At 37.4% G+C, this 25,869-nt stretch overlaps 1 protein-coding gene across 2 annotated transcripts in view; it reads left to right on the top strand.

Moving 5' to 3' along the window:
- The first annotated feature begins 5,765 nt into the window (after positions 1-5,765).
- The window catches only part of Usp8 (ubiquitin specific peptidase 8), a 65,841-nt gene continuing 45,737 nt past the window's right edge, over positions 5,766-25,869 (top strand). For both annotated transcript variants that reach the window (XM_005316561.5, XM_078049628.1), the window contains exons 1-3: positions 5,766-5,922; positions 23,953-24,121; positions 25,655-25,799. In XM_005316561.5, coding sequence (XP_005316618.1) covers positions 24,018-24,121; positions 25,655-25,799 — 249 coding nt within the window. In that variant the 5' untranslated portion in view covers positions 5,766-5,922; positions 23,953-24,017. The remainder of the gene's footprint in view (positions 5,923-23,952; positions 24,122-25,654; positions 25,800-25,869) is intronic.

Here is a 25,869-nt window from a genome sequence, read left to right as displayed (position 1 = left end):
TTTGCCCAGCGGACAATCGAAGCCGCAAACAGTCATGGCTATGTGGGGGAAAAGCCGACTTCTTCTGTAAGTCATGGGGATGTGAGCATACAGGGGCTGTCTGGTGGAACCCAGACTCCCCTAACAGTCTGATTCGGGTAGGAAGAAATAATACTAAATTAAATCCCAAACAATGTCTTCCATTTAAACGGAGTCCCCAAGTGAAAGCTTCTGGACTAGTTGACCCTACTCCATGTAACACAAACAGCCTATGCAACCCCCTAAATATAACCTTCACCTCCAAAGGAAGAAACCAAAATGTCTGGGCATGGCTTTCAGGAAAAACCTATGGAATGCGATTTTACACCACAGGATATGATTTTGGCCTTTGGTTCACTATCAGGTTGGAGAGAAAAGAAATTCCCTTGGCCATAGGACCCAATCCCATCAAGCCAGAAATTGGGCCTCATAGACCACCCGAACCTAAACCTACTAGGGACCTTTCATTTTCCCATACTCCTCAAGTTTCACCTTCATTTACTTCCCCAAGTCAGAATAAAATCAACCCCCTTCCCCTGGAGGCTAATTGAAGGAGCCTTTGCTGTGCTGAATTTCACACAACCAGATCTCACTCAGTCTTGTTGGCTCTGTCTCTCCTCTGCTCCTCCTTATTATGAAGGGATAGCAATTGATGGGACTTATGCAGTAAAAGCGCAGAGTTCCTCCTGTAACTGGGGTGAAAATCCTAAGTTGACCCTCCCAGAAGTAACCAGGGCAAACTTATGTATAGGGTCTCCACCTAAAAGTAAACAACATTTATGTATCCAGACAAAAAATATTGACATCACACAGGGTTACCTTACTCCTGATAATGGAACTTTGTGGGCATATGACACAGGGTTGACTCCTTGCATTTCAGCCCAGATATTTAACAACTCTGTAAATTATTGTGTAATGGTGCAGATGTTTCCCAGAGTGCTCTATCATGATTCATTTGAAGATCAAATAGAGGAACATACAACCCGGTTTCGCCAAGAACCTGTATCCCTCACTTTAGCTATCTTATTAGGAATGGGAATTGCTGCAGGGGTGGGCACAGGGACTACTGCCTTGGTCCGTGGGACACAACGAATGACCCAATTAGAAACAGCAATGGACCAAAACTTAAAGATATTAGAAATCTCCATCACAGCTTTACAGGAATCTTTAACCTCTCTCTCTGAAGTTGTTTTACAGAACAGGCGAAGGTTAAACCTCCTCTTCATGAGAGAAGAGGGCCTTTATGCTGCATTAAGAAAAAAATGTTTTTATGCCGACCACACTGGAGTTGTAAAAAAATCTATGAGTAAACTAAAAAGATGCCTTAAAGAGCGTCAATGAGAGAGAGAGAGAGAGAGACCCAAAAAGGGTGATATGAGTCCTGGTTCACACAGTCTCCCTGGTTAACTACGATTTTATCAGCCTTGGCTGGTCCTCTAATAATTCTTATATTGTTGCTAACATTAGGACTCTGTTTGCTCAACTGTGAAGTTTCCTTTCTCCAATCCCAAATTGGACAAGTCAAACTTATGGTAATCAGACAACAATATACCCCACTAGCAGACACAGAATGTGACACCCCCCAATGATCACTTTTATGATTAAAAGTAACCAAAAAAAGAAGTGGGGAATGAAAGTTTAATAAAATAGGTACTTGTCACTCCGTTTCTTTATATGCTTAACAAAACACTATTGAAATCTTAAGAACTGTTTGCTAATCTTGTTCTCAGAAATGTGCTGTCCCTAACTGTGGACTGTCTGCTAATCTTGTTCCCAGAATGAGCTGTCCCCAACTGCCAAACTACAAAATGTAACTTCTCTCGCTGCCCTCTCCAAGGAAAGTATATAAGCTCTGCTCAAACTGTTCTCAGGGCTCTATCTCTCTTTGCTATGGAGAGAGCCCTAGCATGCTGGTCTCCAAATAAACCCACCCTTCTGCTTTTGCATAAGACAGTCTCTTGTGGTCTCTTACTCCGACATTTCGCCGGACCCTTACAGTTTAAGCCAATTAGAAATATAACTTTACATTAAAAAGTAGAACTCGTGCTACCCTAACTAGTGACTTTATAGATTTTTTTTCACAAGTTCAGTTAAAATAATGGCTGAAAAGAACCCTCATGAAGAATGGAAGTTTCTTAACCTTGGGGCTTGACATCCAGGTGAAGAGCCCAGCTAGCCACCATTTATTTACCTGGTGATGCAGCCCCTAAAGATAAAATGTTTGATGGGTCACACAACTGGCCCAATGTGGTATTAAAACAAAGTAGACAGAAGTCCTTTAGCTTGGGGTTGTTTCAGCACCCTAACACAAGCAAGCCAAAATTTAACTTAGAGTTATTCCTTGTAATTAATTAAATTAGAGGGGAAAATAATCTAAATAGACCTTCAGCCAATCACCAAAAGCCAACTAGCTGTTAAGTCTATAACTAGGAACTTTCCGCCAAATCATACCCAAAAGAAGTAAATGTCTGTAGCCAATAAAATAAGTTATCTTCTTTATTTCCATGTTCAGCCTACAAAAGAACACTGCTTATGTTGTTGAAATGGAGCTCTTTGAATCTGTTCTGATTTTGAGTATTACCTGATTCATGAATACTCAAAATAAACTTAAATAAACTCCGTTAAATTAATTTGTCTGAGTTAATCATGGTGGTACACTCCTGTATCCAGAAATTCGGGAGGCTAAAGCAGGAAATCACAAGTTTGAGGCCAGCTTCAGCAATTTACAAATAAAATAAAATACAAAATAAAAATTACAAAGGGCTGGGTATGTAGTTCAGTGGTAGAGCACCCTTGGGTTCAATCCCAGTACTGTAGAAAAAATGGAAGTTTTTTAATATTGATAGTCATTATGGTTTTAGGAAATAAAAACCGAAAAAAATCAGAAAAATTGTGATTAGTTAAAAGAATCACAGGATACTTATGCTTTGGCTAAAAAAAATTGAAGTGAAAATGTGTATATAATGTAAATTGTATACATGCATAAAAGTTAATTTTCTTAAACTATTACAATGTGAATCACTTCTTATGTTATTCTTTTTTTTTTTTTTAAACGTTTCTATTTTTTTTTTTTTTTAATATTTATTTCTTAGTTCTCGGCGGACACAACATCTTTGTTGGTATGTGGTGCTGAGGATCGAACCCGGGCCGCACGCATGCCAGGCGAGCGCGCTACCGCTTGAGCCACATCCCCAGCCCTTATGTTATTCTTTTTAAAAATTAATTATTTTTAGTTGTAGGTGAACACAATATATAGAATATGTTATTCTTTTTTTTAAAGAGAGAGAAGTTTTTAATATTTATTTTTCATTTTTCGGTGTACACACAACTTTATTTTATTTTTATGTGGTGCTGAGGATTGAACCCAGCACCCTGTGCATGCCAGGCGAGCGCGTTACCGCTTGAGCCACATCCCCAGCCCAAGAATATGTTATTCTTAATAAACATGTTTTAGTTACCTAAAAGTTCCTGTATAGTCTGTACTCCACTCACTCCCAACCCCTCTGAGATCTTCTCCTATCATGATCTCTCTGTGCCAGAACTATGCCTTCTGTGCTGTTCCTCCTGCAAACCCAACTTCTTCTGCCTCACTTCTTGAAAGCTCTTGTCTCACATGTATCCATGGCTTGTTCCCTTTCTTACCCAAGGTTCTATAGAAATATCACTTTTTCAGTGGGGCCTTCATTGACAATTCCATCAAAAACACTACTGTCCTTAAGGGCCCTTTAGACTGGTTTATTTTTATTTTTAGTACTTAACTCTTTTTTGTGGGGGGAGGGTACCTGGGATTGAACTCAGGGGCACTCAACCACTGAGCCACATTTCCAGCCCTATTCTGTATTTTGTTTAGAAACAGAATCTCATTGAGTTGTTTAGCACCTCACTTTTGCTGAGGCTGGCTTTGAACTCATAATCCTCCTGCCTCAGTCTCCCAAGCTGCTGGGATTACAGGCATGTGCCCCTGTGCCTGGCTAGTGCTTAACTCAACATGATATATATGCAATTTGTTAATTATGTGTGCCCCACTAAAATGCAAGTTAGCTCTTTTGTTAACCAAGGATTTTATATTGTCAATTTAAAACAATGCTTGGATAGAACACACACTAAGTAAATGTGTGTTAAATGAATGAAGGATGAACCAGCTTTGGACTAGTGAAGGAAAGCAATGATCAATATACAGACCATATTTTTTGAACAGTCAGTGACCACTTAGACTTTAGGTGCCATAGACACTGTTGTCTAGATTGTTACAATACATATTTGAAAAAGATCTGGGTTGTATAATTCAACTCAATTAGCACAGTTTCATCTAGGTAACCTTGTTTCTTAAGAATGCTTATTCCACAAATGACATGTTCGAAGCCCACTCTGAGATTTCTGTGAATTACTTAATAATATTCTTGTTCTTTCTACTTTCATTACCTAAGCTCAGTTTTGGAATCATCTTATCTATCTGGTGCCTGGTTTCTGTTTTACACGTGTTGACCCACACACATGTGGACCTTTTCCTGTTTTCTCAAAACCTCAGCAAGTAACTTGTATTTTATCAAATTTGACTGAGGTTTTAGGGAAGTGGGGGAATTCCACTTACTGGGGGTAATTTCAGCATTTACATCAAAGCAACAAAAATAACTGTAGATGATTATTAGAGTCCTATTTATTGAATCCTTTCCTATTGATTTATTCACTCTAATAGCTTCTCTTCCTTTTCGCCTCACATTCCTGCCATCCTCACCCTCAGATTATCAGGGCACTCCAAATTTTTGTTTGCTATCTACTTTCAAACTCAGATCTAGATTTTTCTTTGCTTATCTAAATCCAAGAAGTATTCAACAGAGTGGGGGGGGAACCTTATTTTAAGACCCACCCTCAAAAGACAAGTGCATGTTTTCACTTAGTTATCAAAAATCTAAGACTTTGTTTATTCACCAGTCCCAGGTATTACTGTTTATTTCTTATGATCATAAGTTTTGCATGTTTGGGGCAAGTAGTGTATAGCTTAGGTTTTAAAAAGAGAGAAAGACAGAAATATATTTTTGCATGTATTTCATTGTAATGTAAAGAAAATTAACATTTATTGAAAGACTATTATATGTGAAACACTGTTGGTCTGGGTGCTTCTATTTATTCGTTACTGTTTTTGAACACATATCTAGGACGGTTTCACTAAAGACATTTAGTAGACTTCTTCCAGATTTCCCATCTTGGGACACCTGGCTGGGGAACTTAGTGACCACTGCCAGCGGGTCCATTTCAAGCAACTTTATGTTAACAGATAATCGGAGGATCCAATCACCTTTTTCTGCAGTTATCTCGGTCAGAAAGTTAAGAACTCTTTTGTTTTTTTAAGACTGGGCATTTAAGTGACTTAAGTGCGTACATGACAGTGTTTTAGGATCAAGCCTGTTCTTCTCCCATCACAGCTTGGCTTCGGGAATGTTTAGCCAAAATATCGGGTGATTCAAATCCCCCTTTCTATTTTTTTTCTAATTTTCAAACTGAGAAAAATTCGTAAAGATGCAAGAACACAGCTTCGTTCGCGGCAAGACCCAAGATGAGAAGTGACATTAGGGCGAATTCCTGGAAACGGGGTGTGCCGATGCTGTTGAGGGCATCCGCTGACGTTCATGACCCAGAAAGTCTGGAGTGCTTCCGCGCTCTCCAGCGCGGGCCTCACTGGCAGAGGCGGGGCGGGGGGAAGGGAGGAGCCACGGCCACGCACGCTAAGCTCCGCCCCACCGTGACGTTTAGGGACGCGACGCGTCGCCACGCAATGCAAATCGGGAAAAGGGGATGAGCTGGGCTGGTTTCCGTCGGGATAGCGAAGGCTAGTTCTCCTCGGTTTGTTGGGAGATGGGCCTGTGGCAGGGAGGCCGGCGTTCGTGAAGTACGCCCGGCGCTACGGTGAGTGCAGGTCAGGTCTCTGGCCTTTGTTTCATGGGGATTCGTCCTCGGTGAACCTTCTACCCTTCCACTAGCTGTTGGTCACCAGGGAGATTAGCCCTGCCCGCGGAGATGGGACGACCCCAAGAACTGGCTGGTAGAGGAAAGGCCCAACCTCTAACATTTCCAGCTGCCCACCTAGGTTGCCCAGAAAGTTTCGTGTGGTTTTCCGGTCTCAGAAGGTGGCCTTGACCATTTCTTCTTTCGCATGGACACTAAGATCCAATTTTGACCTCTTTACTCATTACTCCGTTTTCTGATTTTTTTTTTCTGTGTATCTACAATCCCAGGCCTTACTACAACCCCTGACAGTTTACAAATTCTTCCTGTGCCCCAGCCACACTTGGTTTTAGTGAAGTGAAAGCATGAGTTTAATAAGCTAATCAGAGTTAAAACTGACTTCCTCTAGCAGAAAGATTTCTTTAGAAAATATACCTAATATCCTAGATTGTGTCACGGACAAGTTAATTTCACCTCTACTGTACCGAGGAAATTATTAGAATCCTGGATTGCAGTTATGTATTTATCCATAAAGCTGCAGACTACACTCCTGGGTTTATTTCCTCCAGTTTATCCTTGTGACCTTGAATAAGTCACTTAATCACTCACAAAATATTTACCTGACTCTCAGGTGTTGTAGAGCCTCAGGAATTTAATATTTGTTAAGTGCTTTAAGGGTTTCAGATCAAAGAGATGTCTACTAGAGAAGGTTTACTCTTTTTTTTTTGAAGCTGCAGAGCATCCTTATTTCTGTATATATCTTGCTCTGCATTAAAGATGCCAAGTGATAATTGTCAAGAAGTGTTCCTGTTGTAGACTTGTTCTGCGGCTTTGCAGTGTAAGCAAATTTTTCATTTCATCCGAGTCTGTTTAAGATTCACTGTTGAGTGTCATTCATGATAGTTTCTCATCATTACAATAAGGTGATGGTAGTTGTTGTATATTTTTATCGAACTGGTATGGCTGCGTGAAATAATGTATTCCTCTTCTTGTGACACATTACGTGTATCTTTAAAATTAGTAAGAATCCTGCCACACATCTGTCATTAATAGAATTTTACATGGACATGTATTTTATTTGGGAAAACTGCATAAGAAAAACAAAAATATTTTAAAGGTGCTTTGAAAAACATTTTAAAATATATTTACTTGAACTTCATTAATTATCATGGGCATTTGTTTATTGATGTGTACATAGTGGGAAAGAACCAAAATGACTTCTTAAAGCAAGATACTTGAAAAATAAAGTCAGCCTATCAAATTTTTTAAATAAAATATCTAGCATTTGACTTTATTATGTGGTTTTCTATATGAAAATGCAGTCATTTTTGTAGAAGTCAAAGGAAAAGAGCCCATTCAAATATTAGTTGCTAATAAAATTAAATATAATTAAGGAAACATTTGAAAAAAATGTATTTTATGTTCTAGCTACAAGATTCAAGGCCACCCTGGACAAAAAAATGAGACCCTGTTTCAGTAAAAAAAGGAAGAAGTTTCACTATTATTCCAGTTGTCTTTTGCTGCATCATAAGTCACTCAAAAACAGTAGCTTAAAACTACAATTTAGTATCTCTCATGTTTTTTGTGGCTGACTGGCCTTAGGTTATTCTCACTTAGGGTTTAATGAATCTGTAGTCAAATAAGTTGCTAGGGTTGGAGTTAACCTGAAATCTCAACTGGATTACTGGCTCACTCACATGGAGGCAATTGATGTTGGTTGGGAGTTCAACTGGTGTGCCTACACATAACTTCTTAGTGTGTTTTGAACCTCTTACAGCATGATTGCTAGAGTCCAAGAATACATGTTTGAAGACACAGGAAGAATAAGCTGCTCATATCTTAAAAGCCTGGACCTAGAAATTGTCACAGCAGTATTTCCAATATACTCTACTAGTTAAAGCAACCAAAGAGCTGTGTCCCCATCAGAAGATAGACTCCCCACATGCCTGCCTTTTTTTTTTTTTCCTTGGTGTTGCTGGGGAACCCAGGGCATTGCACTTAATAGGCAAGCACTATACTACTAAGTTATACCCACAGCCAGATTCCTACCTTTTGAAGCAAAAAATACCAAAGAATTTGTGGCCATCTTTATTTAGCTCACTGTAATTTTGATGACAAGGTTGTATTGGACTTTAGATTTCTATAGTCAATGAAGAATAAGGTACACTTTTAATTTCTTTCATCATAGTGCTTTATATCTTTATGGCATATTAAAAATTTTCAGAGAAAATTTTCTATATATATTTTAACTCAATACAGATGGCAATCCTATAGAAGCAGAGAGATTGTTTTTATTTCATTTTGCAGATACAAGTAAACTGGAAATGTTGTGGTGTGTGGGTTAGGGGAATTTAAGGAATTTGCTAAACAACATGCGATTAATGAATGGAAAATAAAACTAAGACCTACAACATTCCCTTAGTATTAAATGTATTAGTGGTAAATGGTAAAATTTTATATTAAACGTATTAGGAAATCTGTACTTAAAATCATTCTAATTCAAGTGAAACAGTACTAATATACAGTGAATTAAGTCAATGTTATCTAAGTCTCATTTCTTGACTAACACAGTACACTTTAGTTTTTTGTAAGACTGAACTCTCTGGAACACACCAATAATGAGCAAATATACATGTCTTTCTATTATAGTGAAATGAAATTGTTACATATTGTAATACTATTTTCAAAATAATTCAGTCTGAAAAAAGTTATAGGCATAGGACTCCTGGAGCTCTTATTTTTAATTTCTCAATACAGAATCTTTAAATGAAAAGGATTTCATTCTTTTATTAGGTTGGAGAGTATATGATTTAAGATGCTGATTTCCTATCGTTGGAAATATATATTTCCAATCTATATTGCTTCTAGAAATATTTGTTGCTATCTTTTCTTTATGTTCATGGTTCTTAGTCTTGGCTGAACATTAGAATTCACCCGGGGAGCTTTTTTATAATATCTATGTGTAGAGCCCCTCCCTGAAGATTCTGACTTAACTGTTGAGGGGTAGGATCTGGGCCTCAATATTTTTTAAAAGTTCTCAAGGTGATTTTAATGTATAGCTAGGACTAACAGCCATATCATTTTCTTTCCTTTCTTTTGTTCTCCCCCACTCCTTTTTTTGGTATGGTTCCCTACTTACCTACTTTGCAGCTATTTTTAAAAATTGGGCAGCAGGGCATAGTGGCAAACACCTGTAATCTCAGCTACTTGGGAGGCTGAGGCAGGAGGACTGCAAGTTTGAAGCCATCCTGGGCAATTTAGACTCTGTTTCAAAATAAAATTAATAAGGCTAGGGGTGTAATTCAGCGGTAGGGTGCACCTGGGTTCAATTCCCAGTAACCTCCTCTTCCAGAAAAAAACACACAATTAAATAAAAAAAAATGGGCAAATAATGAAGGAGAAGATAAAAGAAATGGATTAAAGTTTTAAGTGTAGCCAGACATCTAATTTAGAAAATCTTTTGTTTCTAGGAATGGTCCCTAAACAGATTTTGAGTTGGTTTGCTAGTTCCTTTATTTTGGCACTAAGCATTACCATTATTTACTTGTCTTTCATAGTAAGGGGTAGAAACTCTACGGTATATATGTATATATTTTTGTATTCTTTGTATCGCTCAACATTGCACCTCGTGTATAGTAATGTTTACCATAATGTATAAATGTTTACTATATTTAAATTTGTTTATGTTGTTTGTGATTAGACCTAGGGATAATTATTTCACTCTTATTTTTCCCCCCTTAGTATTTTAAGAACTCTGTAAAACTTTCTTGGAATTGTCTTTCCTTGGTTTCCATGATACTGCACTTTCCTGATTTTCCTTCATTGTAATGACTCCTGCTTTTTTTTCTGAATATTTTTTCCTTTAGACTCACCAGTTCTGGATCCTTCAAGTAAATTGTCAGCTGAATAGAAACAGCTCATTTCCTTGATGATTTATTCTCCTGATTTTTGTTACTACTACATATGATGTCTTTTTATTTGTTTTTTAAAAATGTATTTATTCTTTTATTATTTTATTCTTTTTTTTTTTTTTTGAGATGAGGATCTTGCTATGTTGCCAAGGTTGCTTCCACCCCTGGGTTCAAATGATCCTCCTGCCTAAGCCTTCTGAATAGCTGGGACTACAGGAATGCACCACCATGTCCACTCAGCTGATGTCCATGTTTTTAAAAGTACTAAAGAAGTTTTAAAATATACTACACAAAAAATGAAGAAAATAGAATTGTTCTAAACCAAATCCTAGATAGCTTCATTTCAGTGTCACTACTTCAACATTTCCCAAATAATTGGGATTATAAAAATTAACATTAGTGCCTTAATAGTTGATACATAGATTTAATGTCTGGTCTTTCAACTGCTTTGTAATTAATTACATATTTATACCTGTGTCAAGCCATCTTTCTTTAGACACCATTTTCTTTATCATTATGTACTTTCCTGTAAATCAGTGGTTCTTTCTTGGGAGTAATGTACCTCAGGGGATGTTTGGCAGTGTCCAGAGACTTTTGGGTATTGGCTTTAATGGGAAGAGGAGGGATGCTACCAACATCTTACACTCTACAGAGCAACCTCCCACAACAGTTTTATCTGGTTTAAAGTGTCAATTTTATTAGGTTGAGAAATGCTGCTATAAACGGATCAGTTTTTAACCTACAGTATTATTCATTTTTGTTTACAACATTACCTTCTTCACATTTCACAGGGGAGGAAAAAAGGAGCGGGGGAGAGGGAGGGAGATATTGAGCTTATCTGTCTATAAGCAAAACAATACTCATTTTAATCAGTATTCTACCAAAGCGTGTTTCTGCCTTTTTGTCTTTTTTTTCCTGCAGTAGTCTTCTAGCTGTTCTTTTCCATAGTATCCTTGTTCCTGTCTGTTTTGAATACAACTTGCATAATCTCCGATTTGACCACACTGAGAATATTTTTTTCATCAAGAACTGGCGTTTATTGCCTGCTGAGTTAAACAATTTTGGATGGCTTCAAAAGTCCTTCACAATGTTACTATCTCCTTATCTAATATAATTTAATTATTATTGTTACCTAACAGTTATTAAGTGTTGACGGTGAGGACTACCTAGGTAGGTGCCAGGGATACAAAGACATCAATGGATTCCCTTGATCCAATTGATTATTTCTCAATAATTTCTACAGTATACCTCATTTTTCTCCTGTTCTAATTTCTTTCTTTTTTTTTTTTAAGTTTATTTTTCCATGTTCACATTAAGTGGAATCATATTGGCACTTGGGGTTTGAGATTGGAGAGGAAAGACAGGGCTTTGTCCTTGGCATCCAGCCATCTTTTTTTTTTTTTTTTTTTTTAAGAGAGAGAATTTTAATATTTATTTTTTAGTTTTTTCTGCGGACACAACATCGTTGTTTGTATGTGCTGCTGAGGATCGAACCTGGGCCGCATGCATGCCTGGTGATCGCGCTACCGCTTGAGCCACATCCCAGCCCCTCCTGTTCTAATTTCTGATTTTGTATCTTTGTTCATGGTGTTTCTCTTTTGAAATGCCCTCTTTTCTCACTCTGTTCTTAGTTAAATCTTATCTTTGGGGCCAGTTTCTGTCTCTGCCTCATGTCCGCATACTTGTCCTTTGGTCCAAATACCACACTGAAGGAACAATACAGATAACAAGCAGTTTAGGAGTCAGACCAAACAGTGAACTCCAGGAGCTGGAACCTTCAGGGACAGAGAAGTGAAACTTAAGATGGCTTTTGAAGGAAGAAAGGCCAGCATGAAAGATGAGAGTGTACATTCTGAATTGGAAGCAGCTTTATCTTTTCTAGTTATACTGAATTTTCCTCACCTCATGACTTTCCAGTGACTAGAGTCAAATGTATGGTGTAACAATTAATTTGTGACTTATTAATGAGTATTAATTTGTTCTTGGCAACTAGACAAAGAAATATGTAATCTGAAGGCCTATTCTCTATTTCCCCTAGAGTAGTGCTATTCAAAGTAGCCAGTCTGAATCATTTAAAGTCCTTTCCTTCAATGTCAAGATAAAAGCCTACCCTATAATGTAAGTCAATGCACTGTTTTCTATGGTGAGAAAGTCTTGCTACTATAAAAAGGTCAATGTGCTTAATTGATGTACATTCTATAACAAGCTTCCTATTTTATCAGGAGTGTTAACAAATACTTTTCCATTGGTCTTTGGATGACATTTGAAGTAGCATTACTGTAATGAGAGAGATTAGAATGTTCTAAAAAATTATAACCTCTAGTAAGAAATACATTTTATATTTTAATCCAGTATTGTATACATATGTTTATATACATTGTATCAGTTTGTTTTCTGTTACTATAATTAGACATGTGAGGCCAGATACTTTATAAAGAAGAGAGGTTTGTTCAGCTCACAGTTTTGCAGTAAAAAGTCCAAATAGCATAGCACTGGCCCTTGCAGAGGCCTCCCTAACTGCATCACATTATGGTGGATGACATGTTGGGAGTGGGTATGAGAGGGAGAGATCACATGGTGAGACAGGGAGCCAGAGAGGTACACTGGGGACTCACTGGGGTCCTACAAGTCCCTCATGCCTCATACCTTCCAAGGGAAGTGCCCACTAGGCCCTACCTCTTAAAGGTATCAGCACCTTTCACTATGTGTGCCATACTCCTATATTTTCTATTTTGCATATTTTTAAAATGCTAATTGCAATGTCATGAGGCCAGATACTTTATAAAGTATTTTGTGGTTGGGGGTACCAAGGATAGAATCCAGAGATGCTTTTTACCATTGAGCTACATCCCAGCCCTTTTTACTTTTTATTTTGAGACAGGCTCTTATTAAGTTGTTGCTGAGAGTCTTGTTAAGTTGCTAAGGCTGGCCTTGAACTTGGCAATCCTTCTGCCTCAGCTTCCTGAGTAGCTGGGATTACAGGTGTGAGTCACTGCACCTGAGTTGATGTCATGGATTTTAAAAACACTGCCTTCAAGCATTTAGCACATTGCTAGACATAGTATATGCTTAGAAAATGGCAGAAGTTTTAGCAGTAATTAAATCTTTTTTTTTTTGGTAGTTGTAGTTGGACAGAATGCCTTTATTTTATTTGTTTATTGTGATGTGGTTCTGAGGATCGAATTCAGTGCCTCATGCATGCTAGGCAAGCGCTCTGCCACTGAGCCACAGTCCTAGCAGTAATTAAATCTTGAGAGAGGATTGACTCTTCTTAATACTTCATAATTATTGTAAAATGTTATTTCATCAGTACTTAGTTCTCTGTGTCATTTTGCATTGAAGAGTGTGGAGTGGATTATATGAGATTTAAGAGATAGCCAGAGTCTCAGAATATAGAAGATACAGTACTGAGTACCAAGTACAACTGTCTGAAGAGCAGATATGGGGAGAGATGGTGGGTGACCAAGAAAGACAAAACTCTTATTGTTACTGAGACTTTGACAGTGGCTGTTGTAAAGCCCCAGTTAGGATATCAGGACCAATTTAGTGACTGTGAACCTCAATTTTCACTTTTATGTTTTTTTAGAGAAGACTTTTTAATCATCATTTTGTGGTTCAAGTCATCTAATTTACCATCTGTCTGTGGAAAGATTCAGTGTTGTCAGGATCTTGCTTTTAGACTAACGCTGGAGTTCATCTCTAATATTTTTTGTTTTTAAAAGAATTTTTTCTTATATATGCTTATTTTGTTTAAATTTGTGATTTTTTGAAGCATAACATAGTGTTACTGGGTTCTATTATTATATTTAGTTTGTTCTAGATCCAAACAGAGTCCATAAATTAACATCCGTAGCTAATGAACATGTATTCTTGAATAGGAATCAGTTGGCTTGCCATTGTTGCTACTGCTTTTTTCTTTGTTTTAAACTGTTGCAACCAAAATAAGGAAATTCATTTAGTTATTTTGGCATTGATTTATTTATGTCAGTTCATATTGAGTTTTCTTTAATGGCAAAATGCAGATGACATAAAAAAAACATAATAATTATGTTTAGGTTGGATATGTTTCTTTGCTTTCTCATTTGATTAAGGAAAAAAAAAACCTTACCCTCTGTTTGACTTCTGCATTAACATGTGCTTGTGGAAGTGAAAGAGCAATTAAAACAATGCTGGAAGTATTTTTTAACACCAGCATCGTAATTCCATGGTATAACATACACTGCCGAAGTCTGGCTTGGCACAAATCAGGAGCCACTTGTCAAAAAGAAACTAACTTTATTTTTAGAACTACAAACGCCAAACAAAACAGCTCCAGGGAAAAACCCTCAGAGCCCAACTGCCACCACCGGCTTCCACAAGCCTCTCCCCCCAACCCCAGCCTTTTCCTCCCACAATCCTCCTCCTCTTGAGGCTGATTGGCTGGGTTGCGTGGGCAGAGCCAAAGAAGTCACCCAATGAGCAGCTCCGTGGAGGAGCCAATCAGCTAGATGTTGCTGGGGCAGCTGTGAGCCAATCATCAGCTGGCAGTCTGAAGGGCAGGGAAACAGCCCAATGAACATCACCGCAGAGGAGCCAATCAGCTAGATGTTGCTGGGGCAGTCTGAAGCTTGCTGGCAGCTGGAAGTTTGCTGGGGCCCCTTTGGCTGTGGCTCTCAACATCTCCCCCTCTCTGTTTAAACAACAAGCATGTGGCTTATGGACCGTGCCTGCCTTAGGTTGTCCAATACATATGGTCCTTACCCGTCTTCGGATGAGCTGACCTCAGGGCGTCAGCCTCCTGTCTTAGGTTGGTACCATTGTGATTGGATCTTACCCGTCATTGACTACCGGTCCAGTATACAGCCACACCTGTGGAGAGGTCTCAGCGGGGGGGGGGTGAGGTTCTTTGCCTCACCTCTGTTGACCCTCAAATTTTAGCTGAATGATCATGACAAGCAGAAGGGAGGAAGATATACCAAGTCAATTGACGGCTCCTTTTGGGAAAATTGTACCACCGATGAAATCATCAGCAAAAATACCCTAACACTACCACAAGTCGCTGCACCAACAGATAGTTCACAATGCATACAAGTGACACATAGTTCTGTAAGCAGTTCAGTGCAAGTTCTGTAAGCAGTTCAGTGATGGCTATTGCAGAAACTGTAGATTAGTTTTATCTTTGTCTTCACCGGCCCAGGGATGAAGATAGGAATTCTGGCAATAATGACTAAAGAAAAAATTAGGTAACATTCCAGAAGACACTAAAAGAAAACAATTTTCTTAACAATTTATATTATCTTCATCGGCACTGGGATGAAGATAGAAATTCTGGCAATAATGGCTAAAGAAAAAATTAGGTAACATTCCAGAAGACACTAAAAGAAAACAATTTTCTTAACAATTTATATTATCTTCATCTGAAGATAGAAATTCTGGCAATAATGGCTAAAGAAAAAATTAGGTAACATTTCAGAAGGCACTAAAAGAAAACAATTTTCTTAACAATTTACATTATAGTGAAGAGAATTATTAAATATAATGAAAACGAAAGGTGAGAGTAAACAAACAGATCTGTTAACCTCCTTTTTTGTTTACATATTAAAACAATTCTTAACAGTTATTTACCCAATTTAAATTAAACCATTTAAATCACGTGAATAAAAAAAAAAAAATATTTGGATCCATCTTTTCATGAGCGCTCATCATATATGATATATAGAAATACGTACATTGGACATACGTACATTCAAACATATAACACAAAACACAAGTGTGCACACATAATATAATACATACAACACATAACACAATAGTAAAGGCCTTATAACTTTTTACAGGTAAAATCTCTATTGCAATGTTTAAAAACTCTATAGTCAAAAAAAAATAGAACTGATCAGCAAAACATTAACCTAGGTCTGTATGAGCTCAAAAAAATAAAATAGAACTTCATGATATGGGAAAGGGCAATAATAAAATAGATATTGAAAAAAGCATCCTGGTTCTGTCGCAGATGTAAGGATAGCCAAATTGGAGTTTTGGATATCAGCTATTATGGATTTGAGCTAAATCATCTTCTTTTTGGTCTGTAGAAATCGCTTTAGTTAATCTCTCTGGAATCCAAATCGGCTGCTGTTCTCTCTGTGGAAACACAAAAACAGACCCCCGACTCCAGACAATCACTGGGTCAGGATTTTAGTTAATCTCTCCGGAATCCAAATCAGCTGCTGTTCTCCCTGTGGAAACACACAAACAGGCCCCCGACTCCAGACAATCACTGGGTCAGAACCTTGGTTAATCTCTCTGGAATCCAAATCGGCTGCTGTTCTGGGTCAGAACCTTGGTTAATCTCTCTGGAATCCAAATCGGCTGCTGTTCTTCCTGTGGAAACACACAAACAGACCCCCGATTCCAGACAATTACTGGGTCAGGACCTTTCCATTGTCCTGTTAGAATATCTTTCCAAAGTACCTTGGGCTTATGTACATTTTTTGGACACATATGCCTTTCTGCAGCACTAAGTCCTGATGAATCCAAATTTAAAAAGTTTAGAGTAAAAAGCGTTATTTTAAGTTTATCTTTGGGGAATATATACCCCTTCCCAATTCCATCTTTTTGCTTTAATAAGTACATTTTAATAGTTTGATGAGCTCTTTCAACTATGCCTTGTCCCTGTGGATTGTATGGGATTCCTGTTATATGAGTAATGCCAAATGATGAGCAAAATTGTTTAAAAGAAGTAGACGTATAACCAGGGGCATTATCTGTTTTTAACTGTTTTGGAATGCCCACAGTGGCAAAATTTTGTAAGCAATGAGCTATAACATCTTTAGTTTTTTCGCCGGCATGAAGGGAGCCCATCAAAAATCCAGAAGAAGTATCAACTGTAACATGCAAATATTTTAATTTTCCAAATTCTGGCAAGTGTGTGACGTCCATCTGCCAAATATGGTTAGGCATCAATCCTCTAGGATTGACTCCAAGATTAACTTGTGGTAAAAAGGTCACACAATTTTGACATTGTTTTATTATTTGTCTAGCTTGTTCCTTAGTTATTTTAAAACGCTTTTGTAAAGTATTAGCATTGACATGGAATCTTTCATGAAAATTTATAGCTTCTTCTAGTACAGAGAAAATATGTATGTCACGTGTAGTTTTATCTGCTAAATCATTGCCTAAACTAAGGGCTCCAGGCAATCCTGTATGTGCCCTGATATGTCCTATAAAGAATGGATCTTTTCTGTCCCAGATTAAACTTTGTATAGTGGAAAACAAAGAGAAAACAGTAGAAGAAGGGGAAATTCTACCAGCATCTTCAAGGGATACTATAGCATTAACTATATACTGGCTATCAGAAAATAAATTAAATACAGAATCTTTAAACATCATAAAAGTTTGTAATACTGCATTAAGCTCTACTTTTTGAGCTGATTGTTTGGGTACTAAAAATGTAAAAGTTTGATCAGGTGTAACTATTGCTGCTGTACCATTATTTGACCCATCAGTGAATATATTTGGAGCATTCATGATAGGTGTTTTTCTTGTCATTTTTGGAAAAATTACAGGATGCAATGACCAAAAAGACAATAAAGGATTAGATGGTAAGTGGTTATCAAATGAAACATTAGATTTGCACATTATTATTGCCCAAGTATTTAACTCATTAGCTAATTCATCAATTTGATTCATAGTATATGGAGTAATAATTTTATGGGGAGAAATTCCAAACACTGCCTTTGCTGTTTTTATTCCTTTGAGTATTAATTGTCCTACAGCCTCAGGATATCTAGTAAGAATAGTGTTAGGAGAATAAGATAAATGTATCCATAATAATGGACCTTCTTGCCAAAATACTCCTGTAGGAATATTTTTTGTTGGTAGTACAATAAATAATAAAGGCAAACTTATATCAATTCTATCCAAATGCATATTTTCCATATATGTTTCAATGATTTTTAATGCCTTTCTTGCTTCAGGCGTTAACATTCGGGGTGAATTTGGATCTGATGGACCTTTTAGGATATCAAATAAAGGTCCCAATTCTCCTGTTGGAATACCTAGATAAGGCCTTATCCAATTTATGTCTCCTAATAACTTTTGAAAGTCATTAAGTGATTTGAGTTGATCTACTCGTATTTGAATTTTTGGTGGACGGACCATGGTTGAGGATAATAGAACTCCTAAATAATTAATTGGAAAATTTAATTGTACTTTATCTATTGCTATCTCTAGATTATAATTTTTTAATAAGTTTGTAAGTGTGGCATAACATTCTAGCAATGTGTTTTTAGCTTTGTGTGCCAATAACACATCATCCATATAGTGAAATATTTGTAGTTCAGGATTTTGATTTCTAAGTGGCTGGATTACTTTGTTAACATAAATTTGACACATAGTTGGGCTGTTAGCCATCCCTTGAGGGAGTACTTTCCATTCATATCTCTGATCAGGACCTTCATGATTTAGTGCAGGGATAGTAAATGCAAAACGTGGACTATCCTCAGGATGAATTGGAATTGAAAAAAAACAATCTTTAATATCTATAACTAAAACATACCAGGTTTTTGGCAAAGCAGACAATTGAGGAATCCCCGATTGAGCAGGTCCCATAATGACCATTTCATTGTTAATGGCTCTTAAATCTTGCAGTAATCTCCATTTACCAGATTTCTTTTTGATGACAAAAATGGGAGTATTATGGGGAGATACAGAAGGTTGTATATGTCCTTCCGCTAATTGTTGTTTGACCAGATCATGGGCTACTTGTGTCTTTTCTTTAGTCAAGGGCCACTGAGGAACCCATACTGGTCTTTCTGATTTCCATGTAATTTTTATTGTCTCAGTGGCCCTTTGTGAAAATCCAACCCATGTCTGTCTGTTCCTTGATCTATTTGTATTGGTGCTGCTATACATTGTTCTTGTCTTTCTAATCTTTTTCCTTTCCTAAAACCTTGTCTAGCCATAATAGTGGGTGCATTTTGATTGATATTATTTGTTAATGTCAAACCTAATTGATCTAAGACATCTCGTCCCCATAAATTTACGGGAAGATGATCCAATACATATGGCTGTATAGTTCCTTCACATCCTTCAGGATCCTTCCAATCTAATAGCATTGCACTTCTATCGGGATTAGTCGCCACTCCTAGGCCTCGAAGCGATTGAGTGGCTTGTTGTAATGGCCAATGTTTTGGCCATTCTTGACGAGAGATGATGCTAAGGTCTGCACCTGTATCCAGTAGCCCATTAAATTCATGTCCTTGAATATTTAGTTTTAGCATGGGGCGAGAATCTAAATTTAAAGAAAGCATAGCCCAATCTACACCTGTGGAGCCTAATCCCTTGGAACCTCTTTCTACAACATGACTGGAAAATTTATCATGTAGGCTTGGTATTATTAGTAACTGTGCTATTCTATCTCCTGGTGAAATTACTGATATACCCTTTGGAGAACTGGCTATAATTTTTATTTCACCTTCATAATTGGAATCAATTACCCCAGGACTTATCAAAAGTCCTTTTAGAGTAGAAGAGCTGCGTCCCAATAATAAGCCTACTGTTCCTTTGGGAAGAGGTCCTTTTACCCCTGTGGGAATGATTTGAACTCCCATCTCTGGAGTTAGTACTGATTTGGTGGAGGCGCAGATGTCCAACCCTGCGCTCCCTCTGGTTTGTCTGATGAGGGATCTGATGTGCTGGGCACTACCTTGATGGGGTTGCTGGGTTCCTCCAGTGCTCCGTATATTTGTGGTTTGGGGCCCCGGAGCATTGGGGCCCCCTGTCCATTTTTTGGCAACGGAGCCCGATGCCTTTGTCCACGATATTGTGGATAAACACCCTGTCCTTGTTCGTTTTTTGATAATGGAGTACCCTCTATGGTGGTTTGAGGACGGTATTCATTAGCCCAATATAATGGAGTACCCTCTATGGTGGTTTGAGAACGGCATTCATTAGCCCAATGTCTCCCTCTACGGCATCGTGGGCAAATACCCGGTATTCTACTTGTTTGATACCTAGTTTTGTTAAACCCTCCTCCTATGGGGCAATTCCTTTTAAAATGTCCTGTTTGTTGACAATTGTAGCATGTTCTTGGCCTGGCATCTAAAGCCTGTTTTACTGCAGCTGCCACAATTTGCCCTTGTTCATTAATGTCTCTGGCATCTAAAACCTGTTTTACTGCAGCTGCCACAATTTGCCCTTGTTCATTAATGTCTCTGGCATCTAAAGCCTGTTTTACTGCAGCTGCCACAATTTGCCCTTGTTCATTAATGTCTCTGGCATCTAAAGCTTGTTTTACTGCAGCTGCCACAATTTGCCCTTGTTCATTAATGTCTCTACATAATTTAATATATGTGTTTAAATCTTCCTGTTTCCATGGTCTAATGATATCTCTACACCAACGATTCGCTTGGTCATAAGCCAGTTGTTTTATAAATGGCATTGCTTGTTCTGTATTCCCAAAAACTCTGGTAGCTGTTTGAATAAGCCTATCTACAAATTCAGCATAAGGTTCATTAGCTCCTTGTATTATCTTAGATAATTGACCTTGTAAACCTCCATGTTCTTGTAAAGTCTTCCATGCCCTAACTGCATCTACAGCAATTTGTAAATATACACCAGGATCATATGCAAGTTGTTGCTGCCGATCCTCATAAGGTCCCTTTCCTAACAACATATCTAGATTTCTCTGAGGATAACCAGCTGCTGCATTTCGACTAGCCGTCTCTTTGCAAAATTCCTCATTGGCAACCTTCCATAACAGGTATTGTCCTCCATTTAGCACAGCTTTACACAAACTAGCCCAATCTGCTGGCGTCATGCTTAAGTTGGTAATGGATTCGACCAAGCTTACAGTGAAGGGTGCTTGAGGACCATAGGTTGCTACAGCCTCTTTTAGCTCCTTCACTGATTTGAAATTTAAACCCTGGTAAGTTCGCTGCCCTCCTACCTCAAATACAGGGCATACTTGAGATCCTGTCTCAGGATCCCAACTATCAACTGCGGGGGTTGGGAGTCTCTTAGCATATGGAGGTGGTGCTGTTGATTGGACACTTATGCCCTCTGGTGATAGAGTGCTGTTAGTAGCAGTCTCTAGTAGAGGTGGCGCTGTTGGTTGAACACTTACGCCCTCTGGTGATAGAATGCTATTAGTAGCAGTCTCCTGTAGAGGCGGTGCTGTTGGTTGGACACTTACGCTCTCTAATAAAAGGGTCTTATTAGCAGTCTCCTGTTTTAACTTTTCCCCTGATAGATTTTTCTGCTCTAAACTTTCTTCCTCTGTCTCACTATCTCGAAAGACCTTCTCTTTCACTTGAATCTTTTCCTCTTTCTGACTAACTTGAGAGACTTCCTCTTCTACTTGAATCAATATGTCTTCTTCTTCCTCTACCTCTGTCTGAACTGAAGGCTTTGGACTAAGCAAATCAGATATGTACGTCCACAATGTCAATGTGCCAACTGGCAGAGTCCCTGGGCTGTTCTTTTCTATTCTTTTTAAATCTTCACCATGATGGTTCCATTGTGATATATCTAACAACTCCTCCTTAAAAAGCCATGGGCTATATTCTTGTATTATATCAACGTATGCCCTGACTGCTCTTGATTTTACTGGGAAGCTTCCTTCCTTTAACAATTTACTTAACAGTCTTTCGGTTTGTTTTTTACTAATTGCTGATCCCGTATTTCTACTATAATACAACCCAGCAAGATAACAGCAAATAAAACCGAGACAGAATCCAATAAAAAGGGAACCACACAAAATCATTATAACAGCCTTTCTATCCTCCTGACATATGTATCCGTCCTTTCTCCCTATCTGTTCCTCAAACGCAAATAGTTTTTCCTCAGATGTGAGTGGTTTTTCTTCCCTCTTACTCATCTCCAGGGACAGGAAAGTTAAAACAAAAACGAAGCAAAACAAAAGAGGAGACTTAGAATGGCTCCCCATCCTCTCGCCCTGCCCTCAGGGGCGAGCAGTTTACTTACCCTCAGTTGCTCCCCGTGCGAGCCACCAAATGCCGAAGTCTGGCTTGGCACAAATCAGGAGCCACTTGTCAAAAAGAAACTAACTTTATTTTTAGAACTACAAACGCCAAACAAAACAGCTCCAGGGAAAAACCCTCAGAGCCCAACTGCCACCACCGGCTTCCACAAGCCTCTCCCCCCAACCCCAGCCTTTTCCTCCCACAATCCTCCTCCTCTTGAGGCTGATTGGCTGGGTTGCGTGGGCAGAGCCAAAGAAGTCACCCAATGAGCAGCTCCGTGGAGGAGCCAATCAGCTAGATGTTGCTGGGGCAGCTGTGAGCCAATCATCAGCTGGCAGTCTGAAGGGCAGGGAAACAGCCCAATGAACATCACCGCAGAGGAGCCAATCAGCTAGATGTTGCTGGGGCAGTCTGAAGCTTGCTGGCAGCTGGAAGTTTGCTGGGGCCCCTTTGGCTGTGGCTCTCAACAATACACAATTTTGTAAATAAAAATAGAAGCAACTGGTTTTCTTTGGACTTTGGAGAACATTGTTGAACTCTTCTAAAAAATCAAATAAGGACAGAAAAGGCAGCTTAAAAAGTATAATTTTTCTCCTAGAAGCTCTTGCCAAAACCCTTGGTGACATCATAATGTTATCCCTGTACTTTTTTTCTTCCTTATGTCTAATCATTTTGCCAAGTTCTGTCATTATACCTTTGCAGTATTTCTTGTATCTGTCGCCTCTCATTACATCTCAGCTCCCCTAGTTATGACCTTCGTCATCTTTGCCTAGGATCATTGTAATAGATAACTAGTGTTTTTCCTATTTCCAGTCTCTTAAGCCTAATTTTGTACTCTTTGTTAATTTGGATAGCATAACTTTCTTCAAGATCTTTTTGTGGCTCTTCATTACCTTCAAAGAACAAAGCAAATGCTTCAGTGTGACATTCAAGGTCTTTTTAAAAAAATCTGTTTCCAGACTATTTTTTCAGGTTTTGCTGCATAGTAGATCTTGTTCATTCTCTGTAACAGCTAATTTCTAAAGATATGTTTTACTTTCTTAACTCTTTCCTCATATTGTTCCTTACCTCTATTGGAAGCTTTCTATCATCAGTATGTCAACTGCTTTCTCTTTTGTGATCACTTCCAAGATCTCTGTAGTCTGTAGTCATACTTAATTTTTTCTCTTAATTTTTCTTATATTACGTTATTTGTACTTATAGTACGTTATTTATAACTCCATAGTTTGATATCATAGTATATTGTATTATATTGCTGCTTATGCTTTATCTTTAACATTAATTTTTGTATAAAGTTATTTGGGTCCTTGAAGTTTTTGTTTGGTGACACATACGGTCTTGCCAAGAATCTCCATTTGGCGAGCTCCCCTGATCTGCCCTATCTGCAAGTATACCTGCTCTGCGTACACACATATCACAACTTAATTGATAAATTGATACATACCTAGCCATTCTTCCTCTTATCTTCATTTTTTACTACCTACTCTATCTTCCTGTTCAGAATTTGCCAGAGCATACAAGGAAACAAAAAAATGTCACAAAACATCAAAGACCTTTACAAAGTAAACTAGAGTACATTAATGTTTTCTGGTAGAAATAAACATGTTCTTTTTTTCCTAGCTCTGTATAATATGGCCTTGCCTACAACTTGCTTTTTTTTTTTTTTTTATAACCTGATATTATCAGTGAGAAAAAAGTATTTCTGGATGAAAATTTCCTCTACCTTAATGTAGTCTTAATAGAAGAAACTGAAAAGCTCTTATTCTTCTTACTGCTGGTTAATTTAATAGCTAAATTTCCTAATAATGCAAAATGATACAAATAATTCATTTAATGAAAATTTGAAAATAAAATTATTTATTTATATCTTATGTTTTTGAACTCCCCAAATAGATATTCAAGATCATTTAAAATTAACTCTGTTTGCAAAGAATACAGTTTAGAAGCTTTTTGTTGATTTGTTTTGTTTGCTTACTTATACATAGGTAAGAACCTAAGACCTTGCCCATGCTAGGCAAGTGTCTACTACTGAGCTATACACCCAGCCCAAGAGTTTTTTAACTGCTCTTTTGCTTTATTGTAAGTGGGGAAAATTAGTGGAATTATTTGTTTTGTTTCAGGAAACAACTATTTTTCATTAAATACACCACCCATTGTAAAAGTGGATAAGTAACGATTATTCATCATGCCTGCTGTAGCTTCAGTTCCTAAGGAACTCTACCTCAGTTCTTCACTAAAAGACCTCAATAAGAAGACAGAAGTTAAACCAGAGAAAATAAGCACTAAGAGGTATGTATCCTCTGCTAGTTTGATTGAATCATGTTAATTTTAGTTCATTTCCTTATTCAAGTTAGATGAATAGTCAATTTAAAGTTTATTTGAAAAATAATACCATCACATGAATACAGTAAGACTTTAGAGAAGTTCTTAACTTTATCTTCACAGATTATGTATATGTTCTGCTTATATGCATAATAACTGCTTTCTGGACAGTATGTATAGTAGATCATATGTTTAAGAGACAAAGAATATTGAGGGTTTTATAAACCATTGTCTTTTCATAAAACATTGTAAAAATGGTGTTTATTCTTGTTATTACACTTGTGAGTTATGGTGCTAGCATAATCTTTCTTTGATCAAAAGAGAAGTAATAGGTAGTTTTTGTTCACTATTCAGTAAGGTATTATCTTGTGTCAGTTCAACCTTGGCTTTTAACTTAATGATTTATTCTATGTATTTTTGTTTTTGAGGATCCATCTACCTGCAGAGGCAGGGCTAGAGATGATGCCTTCTTGATAGAGATTACAGAATCTGGCCTGAATAAAATATAATAGTCATCTGGTTATTTCAGTATTTACTGGAAATATAATTTTGCTAAAAATAATATATCAATAAAATTGTAAACCAGTTGGTTATATCTCTATTAAGGGACAGAAGACAAAAACAGAACTTTTATTCTGAATTTATTTTGACCAACAAAGGAGATTAAGAGATAAATAAGTAACCACATTATTATAGAATCAAAAATGAGTTTTTCAAAAGCAAAGTGGACTTAGACACCATATTCCCCATATTTTGGGAAAGCAGACTTTATAAATTAAGGGGGAAAATAGGTGCTTCATGACAAGATACATAGGAGGGTCTCAATATTGATATGTATGATCTCAAATGGACCAATAAATAGATGTCCATGGAAACCTATGAATGCACAGGGACATCTTAATGAGTCATTTTTTTAAGGGAAATAAATTGAAGATGGGAAGAAAACAAAACATCAAAAATTACAAACGCTTAAAAAAAGATCAGGAAAGAAAAATCCCAAAATGAACTGAAATTTCTAAATGTTACCAAGACAAAAATGGGCTTTTTTTTTTTTAATTTTTTTTTTTTTAAGATAACCTTTTTGGGGAAGATTAAGAGGGATTGTGAATTATTTCTTAGGGGCTAATTTGGTGGTATTGATGGATGACAAGGAAAGCAGTTCTATTTAACTCCTGTATGTAACTTTCTAATAGGAAACAGTGGGAAATATAAAGCCACTTTTAAGCTTTCTCAAAGCTGAAGGACAGAAGGATTTTTGAAATAGGACCTAAAATGGGTCATTCCTTTCTGGCAGTGTCTGACTTATATCTGAGATCACCCTTACCCCAGAGGAAGTGGTTTAAGTTGGTTATATCCAAACATATCTAACTATGTACCAATTGAAGTAGTTCAACCTAAATCATGAAATTTACTCTATCAAGGTTATCTGTGAATTTATATGACCTATAATTTTTTCCCCAAATGTCAAGTATTTTAATTATTTTTCCTCTTAATTTTAAGTTATGTACATAGCGCCCTGAAGATCTTCAAGGCAGCAGAAGAATGCAGATTAGATCGTGATGAGGAAAGGGCTTATGTTCTATATATGAAATATGTGTCTGTTTATAATCTGATCAAAAAAAGACCTGATTTCAAGCAACAGCAGGTACCTTTTATTTTTGCATTTTTATTTGCTGTTTTTGCATAATGGAATGATGGATTTCCCCTAAAGGTTT

This window comes from Ictidomys tridecemlineatus, chromosome 5, assembly GCF_052094955.1.
Source record: "Ictidomys tridecemlineatus isolate mIctTri1 chromosome 5, mIctTri1.hap1, whole genome shotgun sequence".
Taxonomy (NCBI): domain Eukaryota; kingdom Metazoa; phylum Chordata; class Mammalia; order Rodentia; family Sciuridae; genus Ictidomys; species Ictidomys tridecemlineatus.
Note: the sequence above shows the minus strand (reverse complement) of the source record. Positions and strands in the feature narration are given on the sequence as shown.